The sequence below is a fragment of the Sinocyclocheilus anshuiensis genome, unplaced genomic scaffold (genome assembly GCF_001515605.1).
Source record: "Sinocyclocheilus anshuiensis isolate Anshui unplaced genomic scaffold, SAMN03320099.WGS_v1.1 scaffold371, whole genome shotgun sequence".
Classification (NCBI taxonomy): domain Eukaryota; kingdom Metazoa; phylum Chordata; class Actinopteri; order Cypriniformes; family Cyprinidae; genus Sinocyclocheilus; species Sinocyclocheilus anshuiensis.
Window position 1 is genome coordinate 1,442,510 of NW_015549597.1, and position 19,198 is coordinate 1,461,707.

The window sequence follows — 19,198 nt, forward strand, 5'->3', positions numbered from 1 at the left end:
TATAAAATGTATGTATATTTTGATATATATATTCTATATATATATATATGTGTGTGTGTGTGTGTGTAAATTAAATATTTATACATTTATCCTATTTATTTAACTGTTTTATCTTATTTAACCTGCAACAGAAAGAACAGACTACTTCCTTTCAAAGTTCTGATTTATAGATTTGTGACATTTTCACAATTGTTTTGGAAAAAGTTAAGCATCATTGAACTTCCGCAGTGGTTAGACTCCTTCCTAATTGCAATGTCTACTCCTTTATTTTCACTAACAACAATGACGAACCCAAGAGAGGAAGGAAAAACATGGGTCAGTTTACTGCTTGTGGAGAATTTTATTATAGACACTGACATAATGATGGTACAGCTGGTGAAACTGGGAGGTACGCTTGTTCCTCTGCCTGTACCTCCCCTCTCCCATTGTCAGAGCACTCCCTCTTTCCTAAATTCTTTTTCCACTCTCTGATGCAAACCCCTCCCACCACCTCTAAGAGCCCCGCCCCCTCTGTGATGATGCCCAGCCCCTCCCTCTCGGGCTCTGTGTCCTCCTCCACGGTGGCCAACGCTTCCAGAAGTATCCCAGTGACTGGGTCCCTTGAAGTTCCTCTCCTGCCAGTGTCCATGATGTCGTCCGGAGCCACGACTGCCATGCTTCCATCCTCTACCCACATGTTCTCTTTCTGGGTGTCCTTCCTGTAAGATTGTCTGAGTCACATCTTTTGAAATAGACACTTTTTGTTGGCTCACATCTTGTCCACAGTTGGATTCTGACGTAACCTTCTCTTGAGAAACTGTTTTTTCTTCTTCACTGGTCAAAGGCTGCCTGAGCTGTGTTATATTATCACGGAGTTCACATTCCTGTCCTTGTGCTGTACTTTCTCCCTGTGGTGTGGTGTTCAGTGGGCCTGAGTTGACATGACTAATCTTATCAGAAGAATGCATGAGCCTGCCCAATCGTTCTACCCCAGGTGTAGGCATCGTGTGACGTGCTGATCCCCCTCTTCCGCCTCCTCTTCCTCTGCGACCTCTCTTGAAGTCACCTTGCTGCCTTCTCTCATGAGTGCACGGGCGCTGTGATTGGCCCGTAGTGTGATGACTTTGAGAGACTTGGGTTGCATCGGTGGAATCTTGGGACGTGGAAGAGAGTGACTGAGAAGATTCGGCACTGGAGGCATCCGTTGCAGGAGTGTCAGAAACATTAGCTGGAGCCTGAGGAAAAACACACATCCCACATTAATTTATTTAATTTTTCACATTCTGCCATTGAGAACTCAGGCCATGAACACACTGCAGCTAAATATGATCATCACTCCTGTTCTGAGTGAATAAATATTAAAGGGGTCATGAACTGAGAAATCAAAATTACCTTGATCTTTTGATATTTAAGATGTCAAAAACATTCTGTAAGTTTCAGAACTTAAAACATTCTCGTTAGTCTAAAAACAGCTCATATTAAAGCCAATCTGCCAAAACTACAGGTTTTAGAATGTGCCACGCTATGATGTAATAGTGTGGCTAAACTCCGCCTCCGCAGGAGAAGATCAACGCCTGCTTCTACATCACTGCCTGTTTAGCCCCACCCACCGGTTTGCGCACATAGTTGGTAAATGACAAGAGCGGCAAATGCAGGTCTACGCAGAAACAAAATGATAAACTTTATATGATGAACTTTATTGTTAATGAAGCACCAGACCAGTAAGAACGTGTTCCTTTGTTTACTTCATTTTACCACGGATTCGTTTACAAACAAGGCACAATTTAACGCAGAATTTTCAGAAAGATTGAAACTAAAAGACGATGCTGCGCTGACTATGTTTTATTGAATCCGATGTCGTACCACACAAGTGCGAGTAACCGTTTTCATTACGTGGTCACAATTGCTTTGTCTGATTAATATGTACTGAGTATTTATGTATTTTTAACCTAAAAAGCGTCCATCTATGATGAATGTACGCTGTCAAACATGCACAACTATTAGCCAATCACAGCAGTGGGTGTTTATTTCCGAGTCTACAATCTGCCACGCCTATTCAAACAGAGCATTCAGATGAGGGGGTCAAAACAGGACAGAAAAAAGACTATTACTTCTAAACTATGATGTTTTTTGATGTAAAAATCTTGAACATCATAAGTGGACCTCAGAGAATGGTATAAAATAAAAACAAACAAAGGCAGTTTATGACCCCTTTATTACTAAATTATTATAAAAAGTAATATATGTTCCATCTAGGATTTACCTCATTAATGTGAATTAGGAATCTATTGGACTCTGCTTCGGGGTCAATAACTCCACCCTTTTCCTTCTGCCGTTCCAGAACCTTCTGGAGGGCTGCCCATTTCTTTTTAAATTCCCCACTCATGACTGCATCGTCCTGCTGTTTGTGAAGGAATAATAAACACAATGTTCATGTGTGTCCACAGCATGTGACCAGTGAGCATACATGAGGGCGCTGAGCCTTCCAACTACACATCCTGGCATAGTCAGTTAACAAGAGAGACTGCACACGGGACAATGACGTGCTGTTTAAATAAAAAAAATCTACTGCTTAGCACAGAACACAAGGGTGACATTGTCCACTTGACATTTCTAACAATGACAAACGTCAGGCCAGTTTAGCTTGACTCAACTGCTAACACCGTATCCACAGAGAATGATACAGTGTGTCCGAGTGTCTTACCTGTGTGAAAACTGGAGCAGGAGAGGAAAGGAGGGCATCCAAATCATAGGTGAGAGGCTCTCGACACACGGGGCAAACAACAGCTAACTCCTGTTAATGAAACGAAAAACACATAATATATAAAAAAAAAAAACTTCCTTTTATTCAAGCTCACCTAACTGCCTTTTTATGGACTGCAATTAGTTAAGCTTTCATAGTGTAACACTGAAGTAAATTATACAGTAATAATAATAATGTAATACACAAAACTGTTGACTGGAATTTATTTCATACCAAATGAGTAGCATTTTGCTTGAAGTGAGGAAAACATATGAAAGTCTACAAAAAGAAGCCACACCTCTTCTTCCGTCCTGTCTCTGGTTTTATCCTCCTCCAGCTCCCTCTCACGGTCCTTCAGCTCCATCTCAGAGTGAGTGATGTAGCGGCCAAGACAGTGAGAATGGAAATAGTGATAGCAGCTGGTCTTAGTGAACACTTCCCCTTCCTATGGTTTTGAAAGAGGAGGAACAAGCACAACAACATTTACAATTTTTACAAACAGGCCACAAACCACACTAAGTGCATGTTACAATTAAAACACCAAACCTTAAAGCCATACAGACAGATGACACAGTTTCCATGGGGAATATTGCTCTCAGTCAGGATCTCTTTGGCTCTCTGTGAGGATGATATAGAGAAATGGCTTGAGACAAACACATGTTAGTAGGCACATACACTACCGTTTAAAGATGTTTTGAATGAAGTGTCTAATGCTCACCAAGGCTGCATTCATTTGATATAAATGGCAGTAAATCAGCAATATTGTGAAATATTATTCATTTAAAACAAAAGTTTTCTAATGTAATATATTTTAAAGGTCACATATTGTACACCTTTCTGGAGTTTTATTTTAGGTTTTGATGTCCTTAAGAATATATATTTGTGGTATAAGTACCAAAAACCATCTCAATATATTTTTACAGCTCCTCTCTCAGGAGCTCTGCTGAGAACAGGTCGATTTTGGCCTGTCTAATTAATATTCATGAGCCTCTCTTCGACAATATGGGACCTTTAAAATGTAATTTATTCCCGTGATGGCAAAGTTGAATTTTAATCAGTCATTACTTTTAATATGCTTATTTGCTGTTTAGGAAACATTTCTTACTATTTTCAATGTTTGTTATGCTACTTAATAAGTGATGAATAGAAAGTTCAAAAGAACACCATTGATTTGAAATATAATTTTGTAACATTATAAATGTATTGACTGTCACTTTTGATCAGTTTAATGCATCCTTACTGAATAAAAGCCTAAATTTCTACAAACATCTGAACAGTAGTGTATTTTTGGACTAAATAAGGAATCCAAACCTCTATGAGCTGATACAGTACAGGTGTCCCGATACATGACTCTGCCTCCATCTGCAAACTCCTCTGTAAACTGAGAGAAAAATAGCACGTGAAAACAATGGAAAAAAAAGTATACAGCTGAACAAGACATTTTACAGTTTTAAAACAGCAGTTTCTAATAATAATCAAACACCTGAGCAGTTTATCATCCGAGAGTCCACGTGGATTGTGAATAGAGATGCAAGGGGATGAATATGGGTACTGGAAGTGAATAAAAAATACTCTCAGAAGACCAACAGGGACACAAAGTTGCCAGTAAAGAAGTACCATTACCATAGTCAAATATTATAGCAATTTGACCAACAAACCTGAGAGTCCAGATCCATTGTCAAAGTAAGACGGACAAACTGAGACAGACAGTCCTCCGCAGTGGAGGGATAGAGCACCAGACTAACTGTCCACCCTCTAAATGAGACAGATTTGACAGATTTATTTTTGTACGGTTTAATGATACAGAATTATTATATCTCCATCAATTTATGAATAACTAAAAGAGCAATAAATGCTCAAATATTTACCCCTCATCTCTCTGATCAACACTGAGCTCATCCAAGTAGATGGACTGCAGCACTTCGATTTCAGACAGGACACTGTGGTGTCAAACAGATGTGAGCTGAATTTCGTGTAGAACTAGCTTCATGTAACAACACTGAGTATGACACATCAGATGGCCAAAGGGCCAAAGACAACAACTGCAGTAACACACTTGGCCATTTGTTTACTTAGATATTGACAATCTAACGTCTGATCAACTAACTATGGACTCTTTATGTTAGCCTCGGACCAAATTATTTTCTTACATACTTTTATACGTATGTAACGTTACTATTCGTTTTTTAAACGGTATGTACTAGTTAGTCACCTATGACAGCTCTCCTATATCGTAACCAATTGTGGTCTGTAATTCAAATAATTTAAGTCTAACAAATGAGATATTTTCAGTTCATATATCACACAACTACTGATTTATATGGGAATTCATAATAAATACACGTTTCTGACAGTATTTACCAGCAGCCCAATACTCACGCGCACTCGGCCGCCATGTTCGCGGTGACGTCACCCTCTACGACATCGGTCAGCTGACACAGAGACCTCTTTTCTTTATTTGTTCTGTTCCTGCCTTTCTTTATGTTCATTTGTTCATAAAAAAATCTATTTAAATGCATCTTTCTCTTTTAAGAGTCATTGTCAACTTTTTTTTTTCTCTTCTCTTCCATATGTTCAGATGACTTTGGATGTATTGTTGATACATTATGTGTAATGTATGCAAAGTTGTATTTCATTAATGTCATCTCTGAATTGTTTGCAATAAAACAATAAAAAAAAAAAAAACACAGAGCAGACTATAAAAACTATTATTCATTTCGATCTAAACTTAAAATCCCGCCTAGAGGGATTTTTTTTGTGTGGAATGCACAGACCTCTGATATTAATTGGAAAGATGCTTTGTTAAATCCATACAAATTTCGTATTTTGAACAAAGTTAAAGATGTAGTCTACACTAAAATACTCCCATGTAATGTATTTTTATTGAAATTCATGAACATCGACAACAACTGCACTTTTTGTGCTATACATGAGGAAGATGTGGCTCATTTGTTTTATACCTGTAATTTGTCTTGAATAGTTTTATCTGATGTTTTTTTGTCCCAAAAATGTTAATTATATGCTGTCTCTAAAAGATGTTATATGTTCTTACACACACCAAAGCAAAAGGTCTGAGTATGTTGTGAATTTCTATATTTTGCATGCTAAAGATCACATCCACAAACAAAAGTCTGCTAAACGCATTTCTAATTGTGATGTATTTTTAATGGAAGTGTAGTAATGGAAATGTAATTCTTAATGGAGTCAATGACAAAAATCTTTAATATTAGTCAATAACAAAAAGAATGATACATTGTTACATTTTATGGGGAAATTCTTTGCATAGTAATGTCCTCACTATACATTGCCATTATTTTCTTTTTTTTATGTAGACTACCTGGTATTTTATGGTGTCTTTTTTTAAAATGATCCCTTCATGTATATTCAGTGTAATTTGATATAAAACTTATTTAGTGCATTAAGAAAAAAGAAAAGACAGAGCTAACTGACAAAAAGATAGGAATTTCATTGATTTATGAGTCATAAACATATGACTCAGAGGTCAAATTAAATCAGCTAAAGAAATGGTTCTTCCACCATTTATTTAGCAGGTTAAACTCAGGAACAATTCTGGCTGAAAAACACGTGCATTTTAGCATTTTATACTGCAAAGGACAGCGAGCATTTAGTCAATCCAGCAGTAGTCGCTTACAGACATGCCTCTTTCACAACTGCAAGACGTTAGAAATTAACACTTGTGGGGTTTGTGATTTTTAAAATCATATTTTATTGCTAATTTATTATTTGCATTCATTAATGGCATATATCAAGTCAATTTTAATCCAACAAGAAACATCTCTCACTAATCACAGTGGAACACATAAGACAGTTTGTATATAGTGTCTTTCCTGGACCAGCCTTTTGATGCCAGTGTAAATCCATGCCAGTCAATTCCCCTTTTGTAACAAAAAAAAACAAAAAAACAACAACCTTACATTGATAAACATCTGTGTAAACAAACGCTGATGTTCGGCACATAATAGCAAGTTATTTTTTATTCCTCTTGGTTTTATCGAAGCGCAGTGTTAACATAAAAAAAGTCACATTTCTGAGCTGAAAACGTGACCCAAAGGATCAGAGTTGCAAAGGTGTTCGATTTATCCCTCTTTCCGTCTGTTCTGGCACCTCTGCTCTAACAGCACTTCTTCCCTTTCTTCCTCCTTTCTCTGTCCCTGTGGGAATTTATATGGACAGTGTCCTTTTCTCTCTCCCTCTGTCTTTCTGCTCGACTCTGGCTCTGTTTCTTGGCCCGAAGGACCAGGTGGGTGAAAGCCATGAACATCTGCAAACAGAACAGAATACAAGCCATAAAAATGTTACATATTACTTTTAACACATCAGAGTTGACAGAAAGACAAAGATGAATAAGCTGAAAGATACATAGTCTATTATTCCATTCAAGCCAACTTAAAATAAAATATTTTGGTTAAAGCTGCAGTCCGTAAATTTTGCCTCTGTGTCGCCATCTCTGTTTGAAAACCTGGAATTGCAGCTGTGTGCGGAATTATCTAGCTTGTGTGGGTTGTGAGTCGGCACAGCGCGGATTAATCTAATGTTTTGAAGAGTATGTGTGGCAGTCAGTCACCGCACCAGTGTGTGGATATTTACTGTACTTCGCAATCACAGATTCTAGCCTACGTCTTGGAATATATGACTCAAATAAGCATTTTCACCGTACTGTATATTGTCATCTGAACAAGTAACAAGTCTGCCACATTTGTTCTGACCAACTGAGGAAAAAAGCATTACCATAAATCTCGCTACCAATGATGATTAAATCTAAAGATCGGTTAGCTCATATCACATCAAACCGTTCAAATTATTATTATTGTTATACTTTATTCTCAAATTCTTTAAAATACAAATCTTTGTAATCCCAGGCTATCTGTAATCAGAAGCACATTTATAACTGGAATATAATTTAATTTCATTCACATGTGTTTCATAAACACAATCCTTTATGGATTACAATCCTCCATCAAAATGATACATTTAACGATCTGCCACCTGCAGGATCCACACATGCGATAGCCTAGTAGCCGGGACAACTTCTTTATGTTTTTTCCCCGCAAAAACCTACCCGTACCACTCAAATTAGAAAACATTATTATAAGCTAACCGTTGTGAATCGGGCTCCACTCAAATTAGAAAACATTATTATAAGCTAACCGCTGTGAATCGGGCTAAAGTAAGGCAATAGTTTTGAACACTGGCTGGTTATGTACTTGCTCAAATATTGATTTCAGATCATTTTTAACCAAAAAAAGTTACGGACTGAAGCTTTAAGTACTGATCTTAAATACTGAGGTCTTTTAAATACATTTAGGCTTAAATAAACTTAAATACTGAGGATTTTTGAAAGAATTTGGGCTTAAATAATGTGGATTTTTAAAATTAATTTAGGCTTAAATGATCTTAAATACTGATATTTTAGAATGAATTTGAGTTTAAATGAACTTAATACATATCACAGCATTAAAAAAAAACTCACCTCTTCTACATTGATATTCTCTTTAGCACTAGTCTCAAATAGCCTCACACCAACTGACTCTCCAAAGCGCAGAGCATCTTGAGTGTCCACAAGCTTTTTAGAAGGATCATCATTCTTGTTTCCAACTATTAGGGATCATAGTGGAAAGACATATTAAATGTTTGCCTTTGATACTACAACAAATTGAGAATATACAACCAAAACATCTATTTTCATCACATTGCAACTTAAAAAAAAAAAAGTAAAATGTATAAACCAAAAAGAAAAAAACTAACCTAAAATTTTGCAGACATTGTCACAGTTCTGTGATATCTCGTTTAACCATCTTTTCACGTTGACAAATGATTCTGGATTTGTGACATCGTAAACAATGATGACACCATGAGTGTTTCTGTAATACCTAGAGAAGTACAGCAAACACGTGAGGGGAAGACTGACGGAGATCACGAGAATGGTCAAACAACATCTTTAATAAGCAGCTAGACTGGAGCGAGGCTTACGTCGAGGTGATGGTCCTGAACCTTTCCTGCCCTGCAGTGTCCCAGATCTGGAGTTTAACTCTTTCTCCATCAATCTCTACTGTGCGGATCTTGAAGTCAACTCCAATAGTAGTTATGTAACTGCCTGTGAAGAGTGCAGAAGCATGTTTTTATATCTAGTCATAACACTTGAACTTCTTTAACACTTTCAAGCAAACATACACTCTCACTTTGTCTTGCTTTGCTCTGTCTTGGACTTGAGAACAGTGAATTAGATCATATATTTACAGACCCTTTGACTCATTTTCTGTCTTTCTCACACAGACACACACTTTGTGCCAAGCCGACTCACCAGAGAACGAGTTGTCTGCGAATCGTAGGAGCAAACTGCTTTTCCCTACACCTGCAACAGAGTCAGAGCAACATGTGTTAAATGTTCAGCCGTGATACCTTAGTACATGTTTTAATTAAAGGAGTCATATGATGCGATTTCAAGTTTTCCTTTCTCTTTGGAGTGTTACAAGCTGATTGTGCATAGATAAGATCCCTGAAGTTGCAAAGACTAAAGTCTTAAAACCAAAGAGATATCCTTTATCAAAGTTAAGACTCTGCCACACCCCCCTAAAACGGCTCGTTCTAACACGCCCCCACATATCTACCTCACTATGTGGCAATATTAGCATAATGCCACCCAAATGTGCACGCAAAGAAAGAAGGCGTGGTTTCAGTAACCGCAGTTAGTGTTGAAGCAGCCATGCCAGGGAGACGCTGTGTGTTTCTAGGCGAAAAATAATGATCTTTAAAAAAAGCATCATATGACCCCTTTAAATGTGACAGAAATTCCGAAAAGCATTTATTTTATAAAACATGATTATAATATTTAGATATTATTAAATGAACAGTTAAACATGAATATATAAAAATGAAAATGTGAACTAGAAATACAATAAATAAAAACAAGTGCAACCACACAGTGTAACTAGCTCTAGCAAATATCTCACATAGTCCATCTATACCATGCAATGTAATCTTAACATGTCCTTTTGTCACAAAGGCCACAATGCTCAGAGGTCTAAGGTTCAAAACCAACCAGAATCCTAACCAAAGCCTACAGAGACATGCCACTAGCTGAACAGTTAGCGTGTAAGTGGCCACAATGGACTGAATGAGGCAGCTGTGGTTAATACCACAATTAAATGATGAACTGTAAGATAGCACAACTGATATTTGCTTACAAACAAAAGTTCCCTTATCTGAAAGCGGATGTATAAACAGGATTGTTAAAGATGGCATTAAATTAGAAAATCAAATCACCCTATTTGTTTTTAAAATGCATGTTACTGATCTTAGTATGAACAATTCATCCATGTTTAGGTTTTCTTTTTTACTGTTTTTGACCTGGTAATGTTTAATCAAAATGTCATAACTGGACTTTCCAGTGAAACGACAGAATTCTCCAATCAATCTAGGACAAAGCCGTTTCACAGACCAAAACGTTGACCCAACATTCATAACGGTACGCATCCCTCCCAAGTTCATACTAGTGAACTGATCAAGTGACTCAATTCACTGAAGGGATGAGGACTGACATGACACACTTACACACAGTAGTTTCATTTCAGCTTTCCAGTTTGCGGTTAAATAGTCAAACTGCACAACAATGAGCATTCTTAGTGTACAAGGTGCTAGAGAAATAATCACTTATTTTATGCCATATATTAATGATTCTCTTATGGGGACTGTGTGTGCCTTGCTGGGTTTCAAAAAAAGGCTACATAGCTGAGTTGGTAAAAAGACAATTTGCTAGCATATGTATGAAAAACAGAAAAATACTAACTGGAGTCACCAATGATGAGCAACTTGAAGAGATGATGGTAGTCTTTTCCCGCCATTCTTCTTTCTGTTCAAAATGTGTCCTCGTGAAACAACAGCTTTCAACTCGGTCACGTTTCCGGTGTCTTAAAGTACCAGGTTGTTTACTGCGGAGGGTTTTGCCTGAAATACTGTGAGCATCATGCGATCGTCTTTCCAGTTTTCCTCAAAACTCAAGTGCAAAATGATGCATCAGTGTGATTTCAGTGCATTCCAATTCACGAATCAGTGATTTTGCATTGTCTGTAACACGGTTGCACTTTCAGTGCAATATTTTTAGTTCATCTTAAAACCCTCTTTCCAGTTATATTTCCATTGCTTTAGCCCACATTAGGGATCCACAGTTAAAATCTACGTGAAATTTACTCTTCGTCGCCTCGCCCTCAAGTGCAAACACATTACCACATTGTTGTGGTTAAGTATCAAATGACTCAGATTACAAAGTAAGCGGTTCTTTAGTCGCTGATGGCGCTCATAACTCAGAGCTATGAGTGCATCAGGAACCAAGTCATCCGGAAAACAGGGCAGTTTGTTTGAGATCCAAGTTGTTTCGTCTCCAAATCTCGATTTCTTAGATATACAGATGGCATCTCAGTCACAACAATCCCATTTCGCCTGTTTAACCGATGCATGCAGGGACTGGTAGCTTCCCACACTTTGAAAGATCACTGCTGCTCCAAAACACTGTAGGAATGCAGGTTCAAACCGGAAGTGAGAAAAGTCCCTGTCGTTCCCCTTTAAGCCCTAATCCTAAAAAAAAAAGGAAAGGGAAAAGACAGGTATTATGAATCTTGCGCGAATTTAGACATAAGGTTACCCCCCCCCCCATAACCCGGGACAGCAGCTGTGGAACTAAATTTAGCTTCTCCCACTCTGACAGACAAATGACACCCTTTCTGACACAGGTCGAAACCACATGCACCAGCTTTACGCTTGAGTTTAGGTACAGAGACCAGGATATATGCCCACACATATCTTGCCCCTCACAACTGAAACCAAAACAATGAACAGAATCATTAAAAGCCCACATACAACTAGCTGCTGAGTCCAGACAAAGCCAGAGATTTAGTAAACTGCCAAAAATGTTCCATGAAAACAGGAAGGGACGTGTTTTTCCTGAGCGGCCGTCGCGAGGAGGGCACATGTTTCTCATTAAAACGCAGTTCTGGTCTAAAACCATGCAGCAGGTTAAACACGAACGTCCTCCAGACACGTGATAATTTTAACACCAAAAAAAGGTGAAAGAGAAGTGAAACTGACACACCTAGGCTGAGCTCCGCTTATCAGGCAAGAAGAGAAAATCATTTTCGGTGCTAACAAAGCTAAATTCCTGAATACAAACATGCCCAAATTAAAAGTGAAACTATTTGACGCTTTAACTGTGTAGTACAACCGGATTTAACAGTCAATTCGAGGAAAAAAATAACAATAAGGGATAATCATTATGTAGAGGCAGATCCACTTTATAGTGTAAGGTTACCATAAACAGACGGTCCTTCTGAAATAAGCGACCTTGCGTGTTTACTATATGGAAATCAAAGGGTCACGCGCAGTATCCATAGAAACTCAAAATCAGGCATATGTTGCGATTTAACGGACACACCTGTAAAATCATGCGAAAAACATGCGATCCTACCAGACCTCAAGTTGAACTCTCGCCTTGATCTGCTTCTTAATTCCGTTTCTTTTAACCGCCGCATCAAACTTGTGTCCATTACTCAACTCGACGACTCCTCGATTGTAATTTGTTACTCAGTTGTTTTGAAACGCAGCTAGGCTAGCTACTTAACTAGCCGCAGATGCTCTTAGATAATAAGATCAAACTCGGATCTAAAGAAGAGCTCACCGAAAACACTTTAAACCACATACTCCGAGCACGCTGGGGAAATTACGGAAGACTTGGCACAAGTTGCTGTCGGGCGGTCGGTCAGTGTCGGGTCGGTCCTGCAGGCAGGGGAAAGCTCGGACAGTGTCCCAGCGGCCGCAGAGATCAGATCCGCCCCTCTGAGGCCGCCGCACCTGAATGTTGAGTCACTCTCATCCTCCTCCTCCTCATCATGTGCCTGAGTTTCCCTGTCTCCTCCTCCTCCTCCTCATGCCACTCCTGTTGCTGCTGCGATTGCCATAGCTATTCTGTCGCAACCCACCAGACCCACCAGCAACTTTTGTCCTCAGTGCTGTTACAGATTTTCTTGGCCCTGTCTGTTTTGTGTATATATCCAGTAGTCACCGCTGGAAAACAATAAAAATCTTCTCACACAAAGTCTTGGTGTCAGTACTGTTTTTTTTTTTTTTGGTTTTTTAACACTGATGTTCAAAAGTTAGGTGTCGGTAAGGTTTTTTGAAAGAATTAAATGCTTTTATTCAGCACAGATGGATTAAATTGATCAAAATTGACAGTGAAGACTGTTACAAAAGAGTTCTATTTCAGATAAATGCTGTTCTTCTGAACTTTCTATTCATCAAAGAAACCTGAAAAAAACTACTCCGTTGTTTTCAACATAATAATAATAATAAATGTTTTTTGTATTATTATTATTAGCAGCAAATCAGAATATTAGAATTATATCTGAAGGATCATGTAACTGGAGCAATGATGCTAACAATTCCGCTTTGAAATCACAGGGAATACATTACATTTTAAAATATATTCAAATAGAAAATAGCTATTTTAAATATTAAAAATATTTCAAAATTGTACTGTTTTGCTGTATTTTGGATCAAATAAATGCAGGCTTGGTGAGCAGGAGAGCCTCCTCATGCCACTCCTGTTGCTGCTGCGATTGCCATCGCTATTCTGTCGCAACCCACCAGCTGATGACATTCCTGCCACACACTGGAACTGGTAAGCTTGCATACAGAAACCGCATTTTTGGCCATAATGCCTTGATTCGCGTATAAAAATGCTGTATACGCTACCAGTCAAAAGTTTTTGAACAGTGAGATTTTTAATTGTTTTTAAAGAAGTCTCTTCTGCTCACCAAGCCTGCATTTATTTGATCCAACATACAGCAAAAACAGTAATATTTTGAAATAATTTTACAATTTATTTCTGTGATCAAAGCTACATTACTCCAGTCTTCAGTGTCACGTGATTCTTCAGAAATCATTCAAAGAGTTCTATTTCAGATAAATGCTGTTCTTCTGAACTTTCTATTCATCAAAGAAACCTGAAAAAAACTACTCCGTTGTTTTCAACATAATAATAATAATAAATGTTTTTTGTATTATTATTATTAGCAGCAAATCAGAATATTAGAATTATATCTGAAGGATCATGTAACTGGAGCAATGATGCTAACAATTCCGCTTTGAAATCACAGGGAATACATTACATTTTAAAATATATTCAAATAGAAAATAGCTATTTTAAATATTAAAAATATTTCAAAATTGTACTGTTTTGCTGTATTTTGGATCAAATAAATGCAGGCTTGGTGAGCAGGAGAGAATTCTTAAAAAAGAAAACATGAAAAATCTTACATTTCAAAAACTTTTGACTGCTAATGTAGGCAGACCAATAGGTTCTGAGATTGAAATCTTTTCAATCTGAAATTGTTTAAAAATAGACTCACTAATAGTTCATTAAAAAAAAGTTTTACACATAAAGAAATGAATAGTGCTTTAATAAAAATGTTTAAAATGATTATCACATACATGAAAATAATTTTCCAGTTGTATCAGCAGCCTAATAACATTGATTTTTACATGGAGCGGGTCGCCTCATGCGGGCTCAGGGCTGCGGTTTTGACAACGTGACCAACTGAATACTACTCACCACATTTCTGTTACCATTGTTTTGACCATTTCCTTAGACCAGGGGTGCCCAACCCTGCTCCTGGCGATCGACTGTCTCTTCAGTGTCACGTGATTCTTCAGAAATCATTCTAATATCCTGATTTGCTGTTCAAGAAACATTTATTATTATTATCAATATTTAAAAGTTGAGTACATTGTTTCAGGATTCTTTGATGAATAGAAAGATCAGCATTGATCTGAAATGAAAAGCTTTTGTAACATTATACACTATACCATTCAAAACTAATACATACTTATGTACTTATACAGTTACAGTAATTAACATTGTAAATCTAACATAATTTTTGTATATTTTCATTAAAAAATAATGTACATGAGTAATACTATACTTTGTGTATTTTACTAGTGTAACACCAAAAACGACCAAGTGCACCTTCAAAGGCCTTTTCAGGGTTAAAAGCTAAAACCACACACTGAAAAAAAAAACAGCGAACAATAACCAAAAAAAGTTTATTATAAAAATACATTGTTTAGTTGCATTCTAGCAAATTGTAATTCTAGAATTTGCCACAGATTTCAAATCAAATTCAAACAAATGTTGGCGTGTGCTCAAAATGACAGAGAAAAGGTTCTGGAACTGAAGTTGGTGAACACATCAATTTGGTGACTGCTGCCCCCTACTGTCATAACCTGAAAGATGAATATTGGGTAAAGGTTACAATCATTCCATTCACGTCTTTACTTTCCACACACATAACCAATGAAAATACATTTTAAATTGCAGCTATATATATATATAGCTGCAATTTGTAATATCTGTTAAAACATAAAAATCTGGCAAGGCGAATCACGGGTGCACCTACCCTATGTTCAGTGTTTTTGAGATTGAGAGCCAGTGTGTTGAGTGAGGAAGGAGTGCAGGGAATCTGAGCTTTCACTGTTCCTCCATGTAAACAGTGGGACACATATGGACCCTCACCTACTGACATGATCTAAATACAACCACAACATAATATATTATTTAGAAAATGTAAATAATTGTATATAAATATATATAAAATTGTGCATTTTCTGTCACATTAAATTGACAACTAGTCCTTCTCACCAGGTCCTGGTGAAAGACAGCTTCCCTTTGACAGCCGGGCAAAGGAAAGACAGAGGTGGGGGACATGGAACGGAGGTGTCATAATGAGAGCAATGGGCCTCCACCACAGAGCTGGAGAAGAAATAGATAACATTTTATAACAATAGGGGCATTATGCCATTCCATCTTAACATACATACATAGAGGGGCATTCCAGAGGAGCAGTACACCATTACAAGCATGCAGATAGTAACTGAGGTATTTAAAAACAAGCATGTCAATGCATATGCAGAAAAATCAGACACGAGATAAACAAGAACAAATAAAGACAATAGCTTCACTGTCCCTGCCAACCAATCACAAGTCCATCTTACCATCCAATCAGAGTCCGTAGCAAGACAGCTAATCCACTTCCCAAACTGGGGGCATGTGCATTCCTGACCCGCCATTCCAGAGCAAGTTTGAAAGCGACAGAGTGGGATTTCAGTGCTGTATTTTTTTTTCTTAGAGGCATGAATGCATTGTTTTAGCTTATTTGTTTTACCTTGTATCTGAAAACTTCAATACAGTGAACTGGGCGATTTGTCCGTGAGTCTGGTGGAGGAAGTATATACTTTTATTAAATAATGTTTCTCTATTCCTGGTTTCATCTTCAACAAAGAAGAGTTAAGGGATATAGAAACCGTGCAGTGTCGTTCACTGACCCCATATCCTCACAGCACCATCCTCCCCACCAGAGAGGATCTCCCCTTCCCTTTCTTTAAAGCACAGGCAGTGGATGTAGTCAGTGTGGCCTTTCAGTACAGACTGCAGAACAAACAACACAAAGGGGACAAACATTAAGAGGATCCTACTGTGTTGTAATTTATTTATTTAAAAAGCAGCATATGCAGCCCATTAGGGGCCAAGACATTAAAAAAATAAATAAATAACATAATATTGTTTGCAATTACAATTTATATATATATATATATATATATATATATGTTTCTCCAATTTATTTTTCAGTTCAGTAAACAGCATTTGCACAAAATAGTGACCATTTTTGTGTGCCATTTGACCACAAGTCGTGGCCTAATGGTTAGAGAGTCAGACTCGTAACCCAAAGGTTGTGGGTTCGAGTCTCATACCGGCAGGAGGTGCCCTTGAGCAAGGCACCGAACCCCCAACTGCTCCCCGGGCGCCGCAGCATAAATCTGGGTGTGTTCATGGTGTGTGTGTGTTCACTGCTGTGTGTGTGCACTTTGGATGGGATAAATGCAGAGCACTAATTCCAAGTATGGGTCACCATACTTGGTCACGTCACTTTCACTTAGTGTACCTCAAATATTTATTTTTTTTTTTATGTACAGAGCTAGAAAAATCTTTAGAAATTAATAAACAAAAATGTTTAACTCTTTAAAAATGTCTGCTTGCAAAGTCAGGTGTGTCTGCAGTAACAATTTCTATAGTTGGAGAACATGTCAAATCATTTGTTTTGTTAGATACTTATTATATTTCTTCATGAATTTTTTTTTTGGACAACAAGCACCCTTGCTATTATTTAAGCAGAAATGCAAGAGGGGAAATCATAGCCTGTGCTGGGGGGCCTTCAAAATATTGTTCCTGGAGTTACAAAGTTGTAGTCTAACTAACCTTAAAGATGCCAGTCTCCATGTCCATGATGTGAATGTTATTGTCACCTCCTCCAGCTATCAAGCTGTTGTCCTGAGAGAAAATAGAAAAAAAAGAGCATTAAATTGATCAACTTTAAGGTACTTAGACATACACAAATACATTTAACAAATAAATTAAACTTTATGGAAATTAAGCAATGTAAACGAATGTTGTGTTAAACAATCTAATTTTAATAAAACCATTTATTACAGGTAACTACAAAATATGATTACTTAAAGGCACAATACGTAAGATTTTTTAAATTAAAATATCCAAAAACCACTAGAACAGTGTTATATATTTTGCTGACTTGTGTACTTACATTATCCCAAATGTTTCGAAGAATGTTTAAATCCAGAGAAATAAGCAATTTTAACTAGTGACACGGAGCGTGTCCATAGCGTCATTGTGTCACCTGCCAATGCCGTCATAACCCCTCGATTTCCGGTTTTGTTTTGTAGAAAATTTTGAATACGCGCACTCTAGCAGCGAAAATTACATATTGTGCCTTTAAGGAAGAGCATGTATTAGGAATAACCAACAAAAATAGGTGAAGAACAAACCTTTGGGTTAATGATCATTGCATTGATCTCTGGTATTTCAAGACTAGTCCTGTATGGAATGAGACGTTGCACAAACATTTCAAATCACATTCAGGTAGTTCCCACAATAATAAAATTCATAAAACCGAACTATTGCTATCTTGAGTGTATGCAGCAGTATATGTGAATCAGAATGATAATCAGTCTCTCACTCATAACTGGGTTTCCTTGTCCATGCAGCTTTGGTGCTCTGTGGAGACAAAAAGATATAAAATATGCGCTGAGCAAATTTTTGTTGTTTTTACAGGATCCATATGTACAAAGCACAACAATTAAAATAAATATACATTTATTGAACTTGTGTACTTAAGTACACAAGTTGTGTACTTGTGTTCCTGGAGTTTATTGGACTCACTTTTTTTATGAGCTCTGCCCAACTCCAGGCACTGATCTCTCCTTTCCCAGCACTCAGGAGATGAGTGTCCGTGGAGAGAAGAGTGAACACCGGACCATCATGAGCTGAAACAATTAAAAAGCCCTTTCACTTGTCATTGTTGCAACACTGGAAACTGTAATGTTTGCGAGTTGGATAATCTAGGAGCGTAAAGGTAAAATGATCTGTGAGAAAATCAATCTCAGTCTAACCAGTGAAGTTAAGGATGGGCTTCTGGCTCCCCTCTGATGCATCTGGACTCAGTGCTGCTGAAAGACTGTAAGAACGAGACTAGTGAGTACAAGAACACTTTAACATCAACACGCAATATATACAGACAGAAGATGCTTACACACGCACATCAACCAACATCATGAGACCTGCTGACTAACAACGCCACCTAAACTGCTGTTATAACTGCTCGATTAAACTCTTCTCTTACCTGAACACCGCGATCTCTCCATAGTTGTTACCCGCTGCAAGGAAACGCCCGCAGGGAGAGAAACTCTGAGAGAACACGGACATATGCAGCAGCTGGAGAGAGAGAACGTGCCACGGACGACAGTTATTCACATTTCTATGTGCATAAGTACAATTATTGGCATACAAAAATGTATAAGAGCCATTTGTGGAAACTGCTAAAAATGTATGAGTAACGTTACACTGCAGGCTGAACGATGTTTTCTATAGTTTTCGGTGATTAAAAAAAATCTGCTTGCTGATTACCTCAACTGGACCCATGTTCCTGGAGTTTATTAAACTATTAATTTAACTTGGAAAATCTTCGGCAATACAAAGCCTTTTCGTGCTGCTCGTTCAAACAGCGTCGCGTAAATATGACGCAATATACAACCTGCCTCTACAGATAACTCGCCCGCTACAACTGTATATGTCGTTTAAAGCATAATAAAAAATAAAAATAAAACTCGCCCGCTACAACAGTTAGCGTGGTGACTAGCCACATTACCTTAGTTATTACAGATGTTACGACTGTAAACTACACATGAATATTGCAAAATATTATATTAATCTTTCAGAATAATTTATTTTTGATGAAATGTGTGGTTAATGGCACATTACCACAATTGTATTATTTACCATAGTATTTTGTGGGAAACTGCTTACACCATGGCACATTTTTGTAAGAGAGATGGTCTTAA

General features: G+C 37.6%; 2 protein-coding genes and 1 pseudogene across 4 annotated transcripts; all 3 read right to left on the minus strand.

Annotated features, from left to right (window-relative positions):
- Positions 1 to 330: 330 nt before the first annotated feature.
- On the minus strand, positions 331 to 5,141 carry LOC107658504 (E3 ubiquitin-protein ligase RNF25-like). 2 transcript variants are annotated; one of them, XM_016447089.1, is made up of 10 exons: positions 5,102 to 5,141; positions 4,591 to 4,662; positions 4,381 to 4,477; positions 4,206 to 4,273; positions 4,034 to 4,103; positions 3,269 to 3,340; positions 3,021 to 3,167; positions 2,684 to 2,773; positions 2,243 to 2,380; positions 331 to 1,214 (listed from the first exon to the last, which is right to left on the minus strand). In XM_016447089.1, the coding sequence occupies exons 1-10, from the start codon at positions 5,116 to 5,118 to the stop codon at positions 429 to 431; spliced, it is 1,557 nt and encodes a 518-aa protein (XP_016302575.1). In that variant the 5' UTR covers positions 5,119 to 5,141; the 3' UTR covers positions 331 to 428. The 2 variants fall into 2 exon arrangements, with proteins under 2 accessions (XP_016302575.1, XP_016302576.1); XM_016447090.1 differs by lacking the exon at positions 2,243 to 2,380.
- Positions 5,142 to 6,036: 895 nt separating this feature from the next.
- LOC107658507 (ras-related protein Rab-35-like) lies at positions 6,037 to 12,708 on the minus strand. Of its 2 annotated transcripts, none has more exons than XM_016447092.1 (7): positions 12,411 to 12,708; positions 10,530 to 11,314; positions 9,045 to 9,095; positions 8,714 to 8,837; positions 8,489 to 8,613; positions 8,214 to 8,338; positions 6,037 to 7,004 (listed from the first exon to the last, which is right to left on the minus strand). In XM_016447092.1, exons 2-7 carry the CDS (start codon positions 10,582 to 10,584, stop codon positions 6,855 to 6,857), a joined length of 630 nt encoding a protein of 209 aa, XP_016302578.1. In that variant the 5' UTR covers positions 10,585 to 11,314; positions 12,411 to 12,708; the 3' UTR covers positions 6,037 to 6,854. The 2 variants fall into 2 exon arrangements, with proteins under 2 accessions (XP_016302578.1, XP_016302579.1); XM_016447093.1 differs by lacking the exon at positions 12,411 to 12,708 and adding an exon at positions 12,168 to 12,363.
- Positions 12,709 to 14,853: 2,145 nt separating this feature from the next.
- Positions 14,854 to 18,966, minus strand: LOC107658506 (THO complex subunit 6 homolog; annotated as a pseudogene).
- Between the last annotated feature and the right edge of the window lie 232 nt (positions 18,967 to 19,198).

Coding starts and splice junctions, on each gene's coding strand:
- LOC107658504 (XM_016447089.1), bottom strand. Junction 3,341..4,033: donor TACTGTATCAGCTCATAGAG/GTTTGGATTCCT, acceptor TCATCCTCACAG/AGAGCCAAAGAGATCCTGAC. Junction 3,168..3,268: donor TCTGTCTGTATGGCTTTAAG/GTTTGGTGTTTT, acceptor TCAAAACCATAG/GAAGGGGAAGTGTTCACTAA.
- LOC107658507 (XM_016447092.1), bottom strand. CDS start 10,584: ATGGCGGGAAAAGACTACCATCATCTCTTCAAGTTGCTCATCATTGGT. Junction 9,096..10,529: donor GCTCATCATTGGTGACTCCA/GTTAGTATTTTT, acceptor ACTCTGTTGCAG/GTGTAGGGAAAAGCAGTTTG. Junction 7,005..8,213: donor AGAATATCAATGTAGAAGAG/GTGAGTTTTTTT, acceptor TTCTGTTTGCAG/ATGTTCATGGCTTTCACCCA.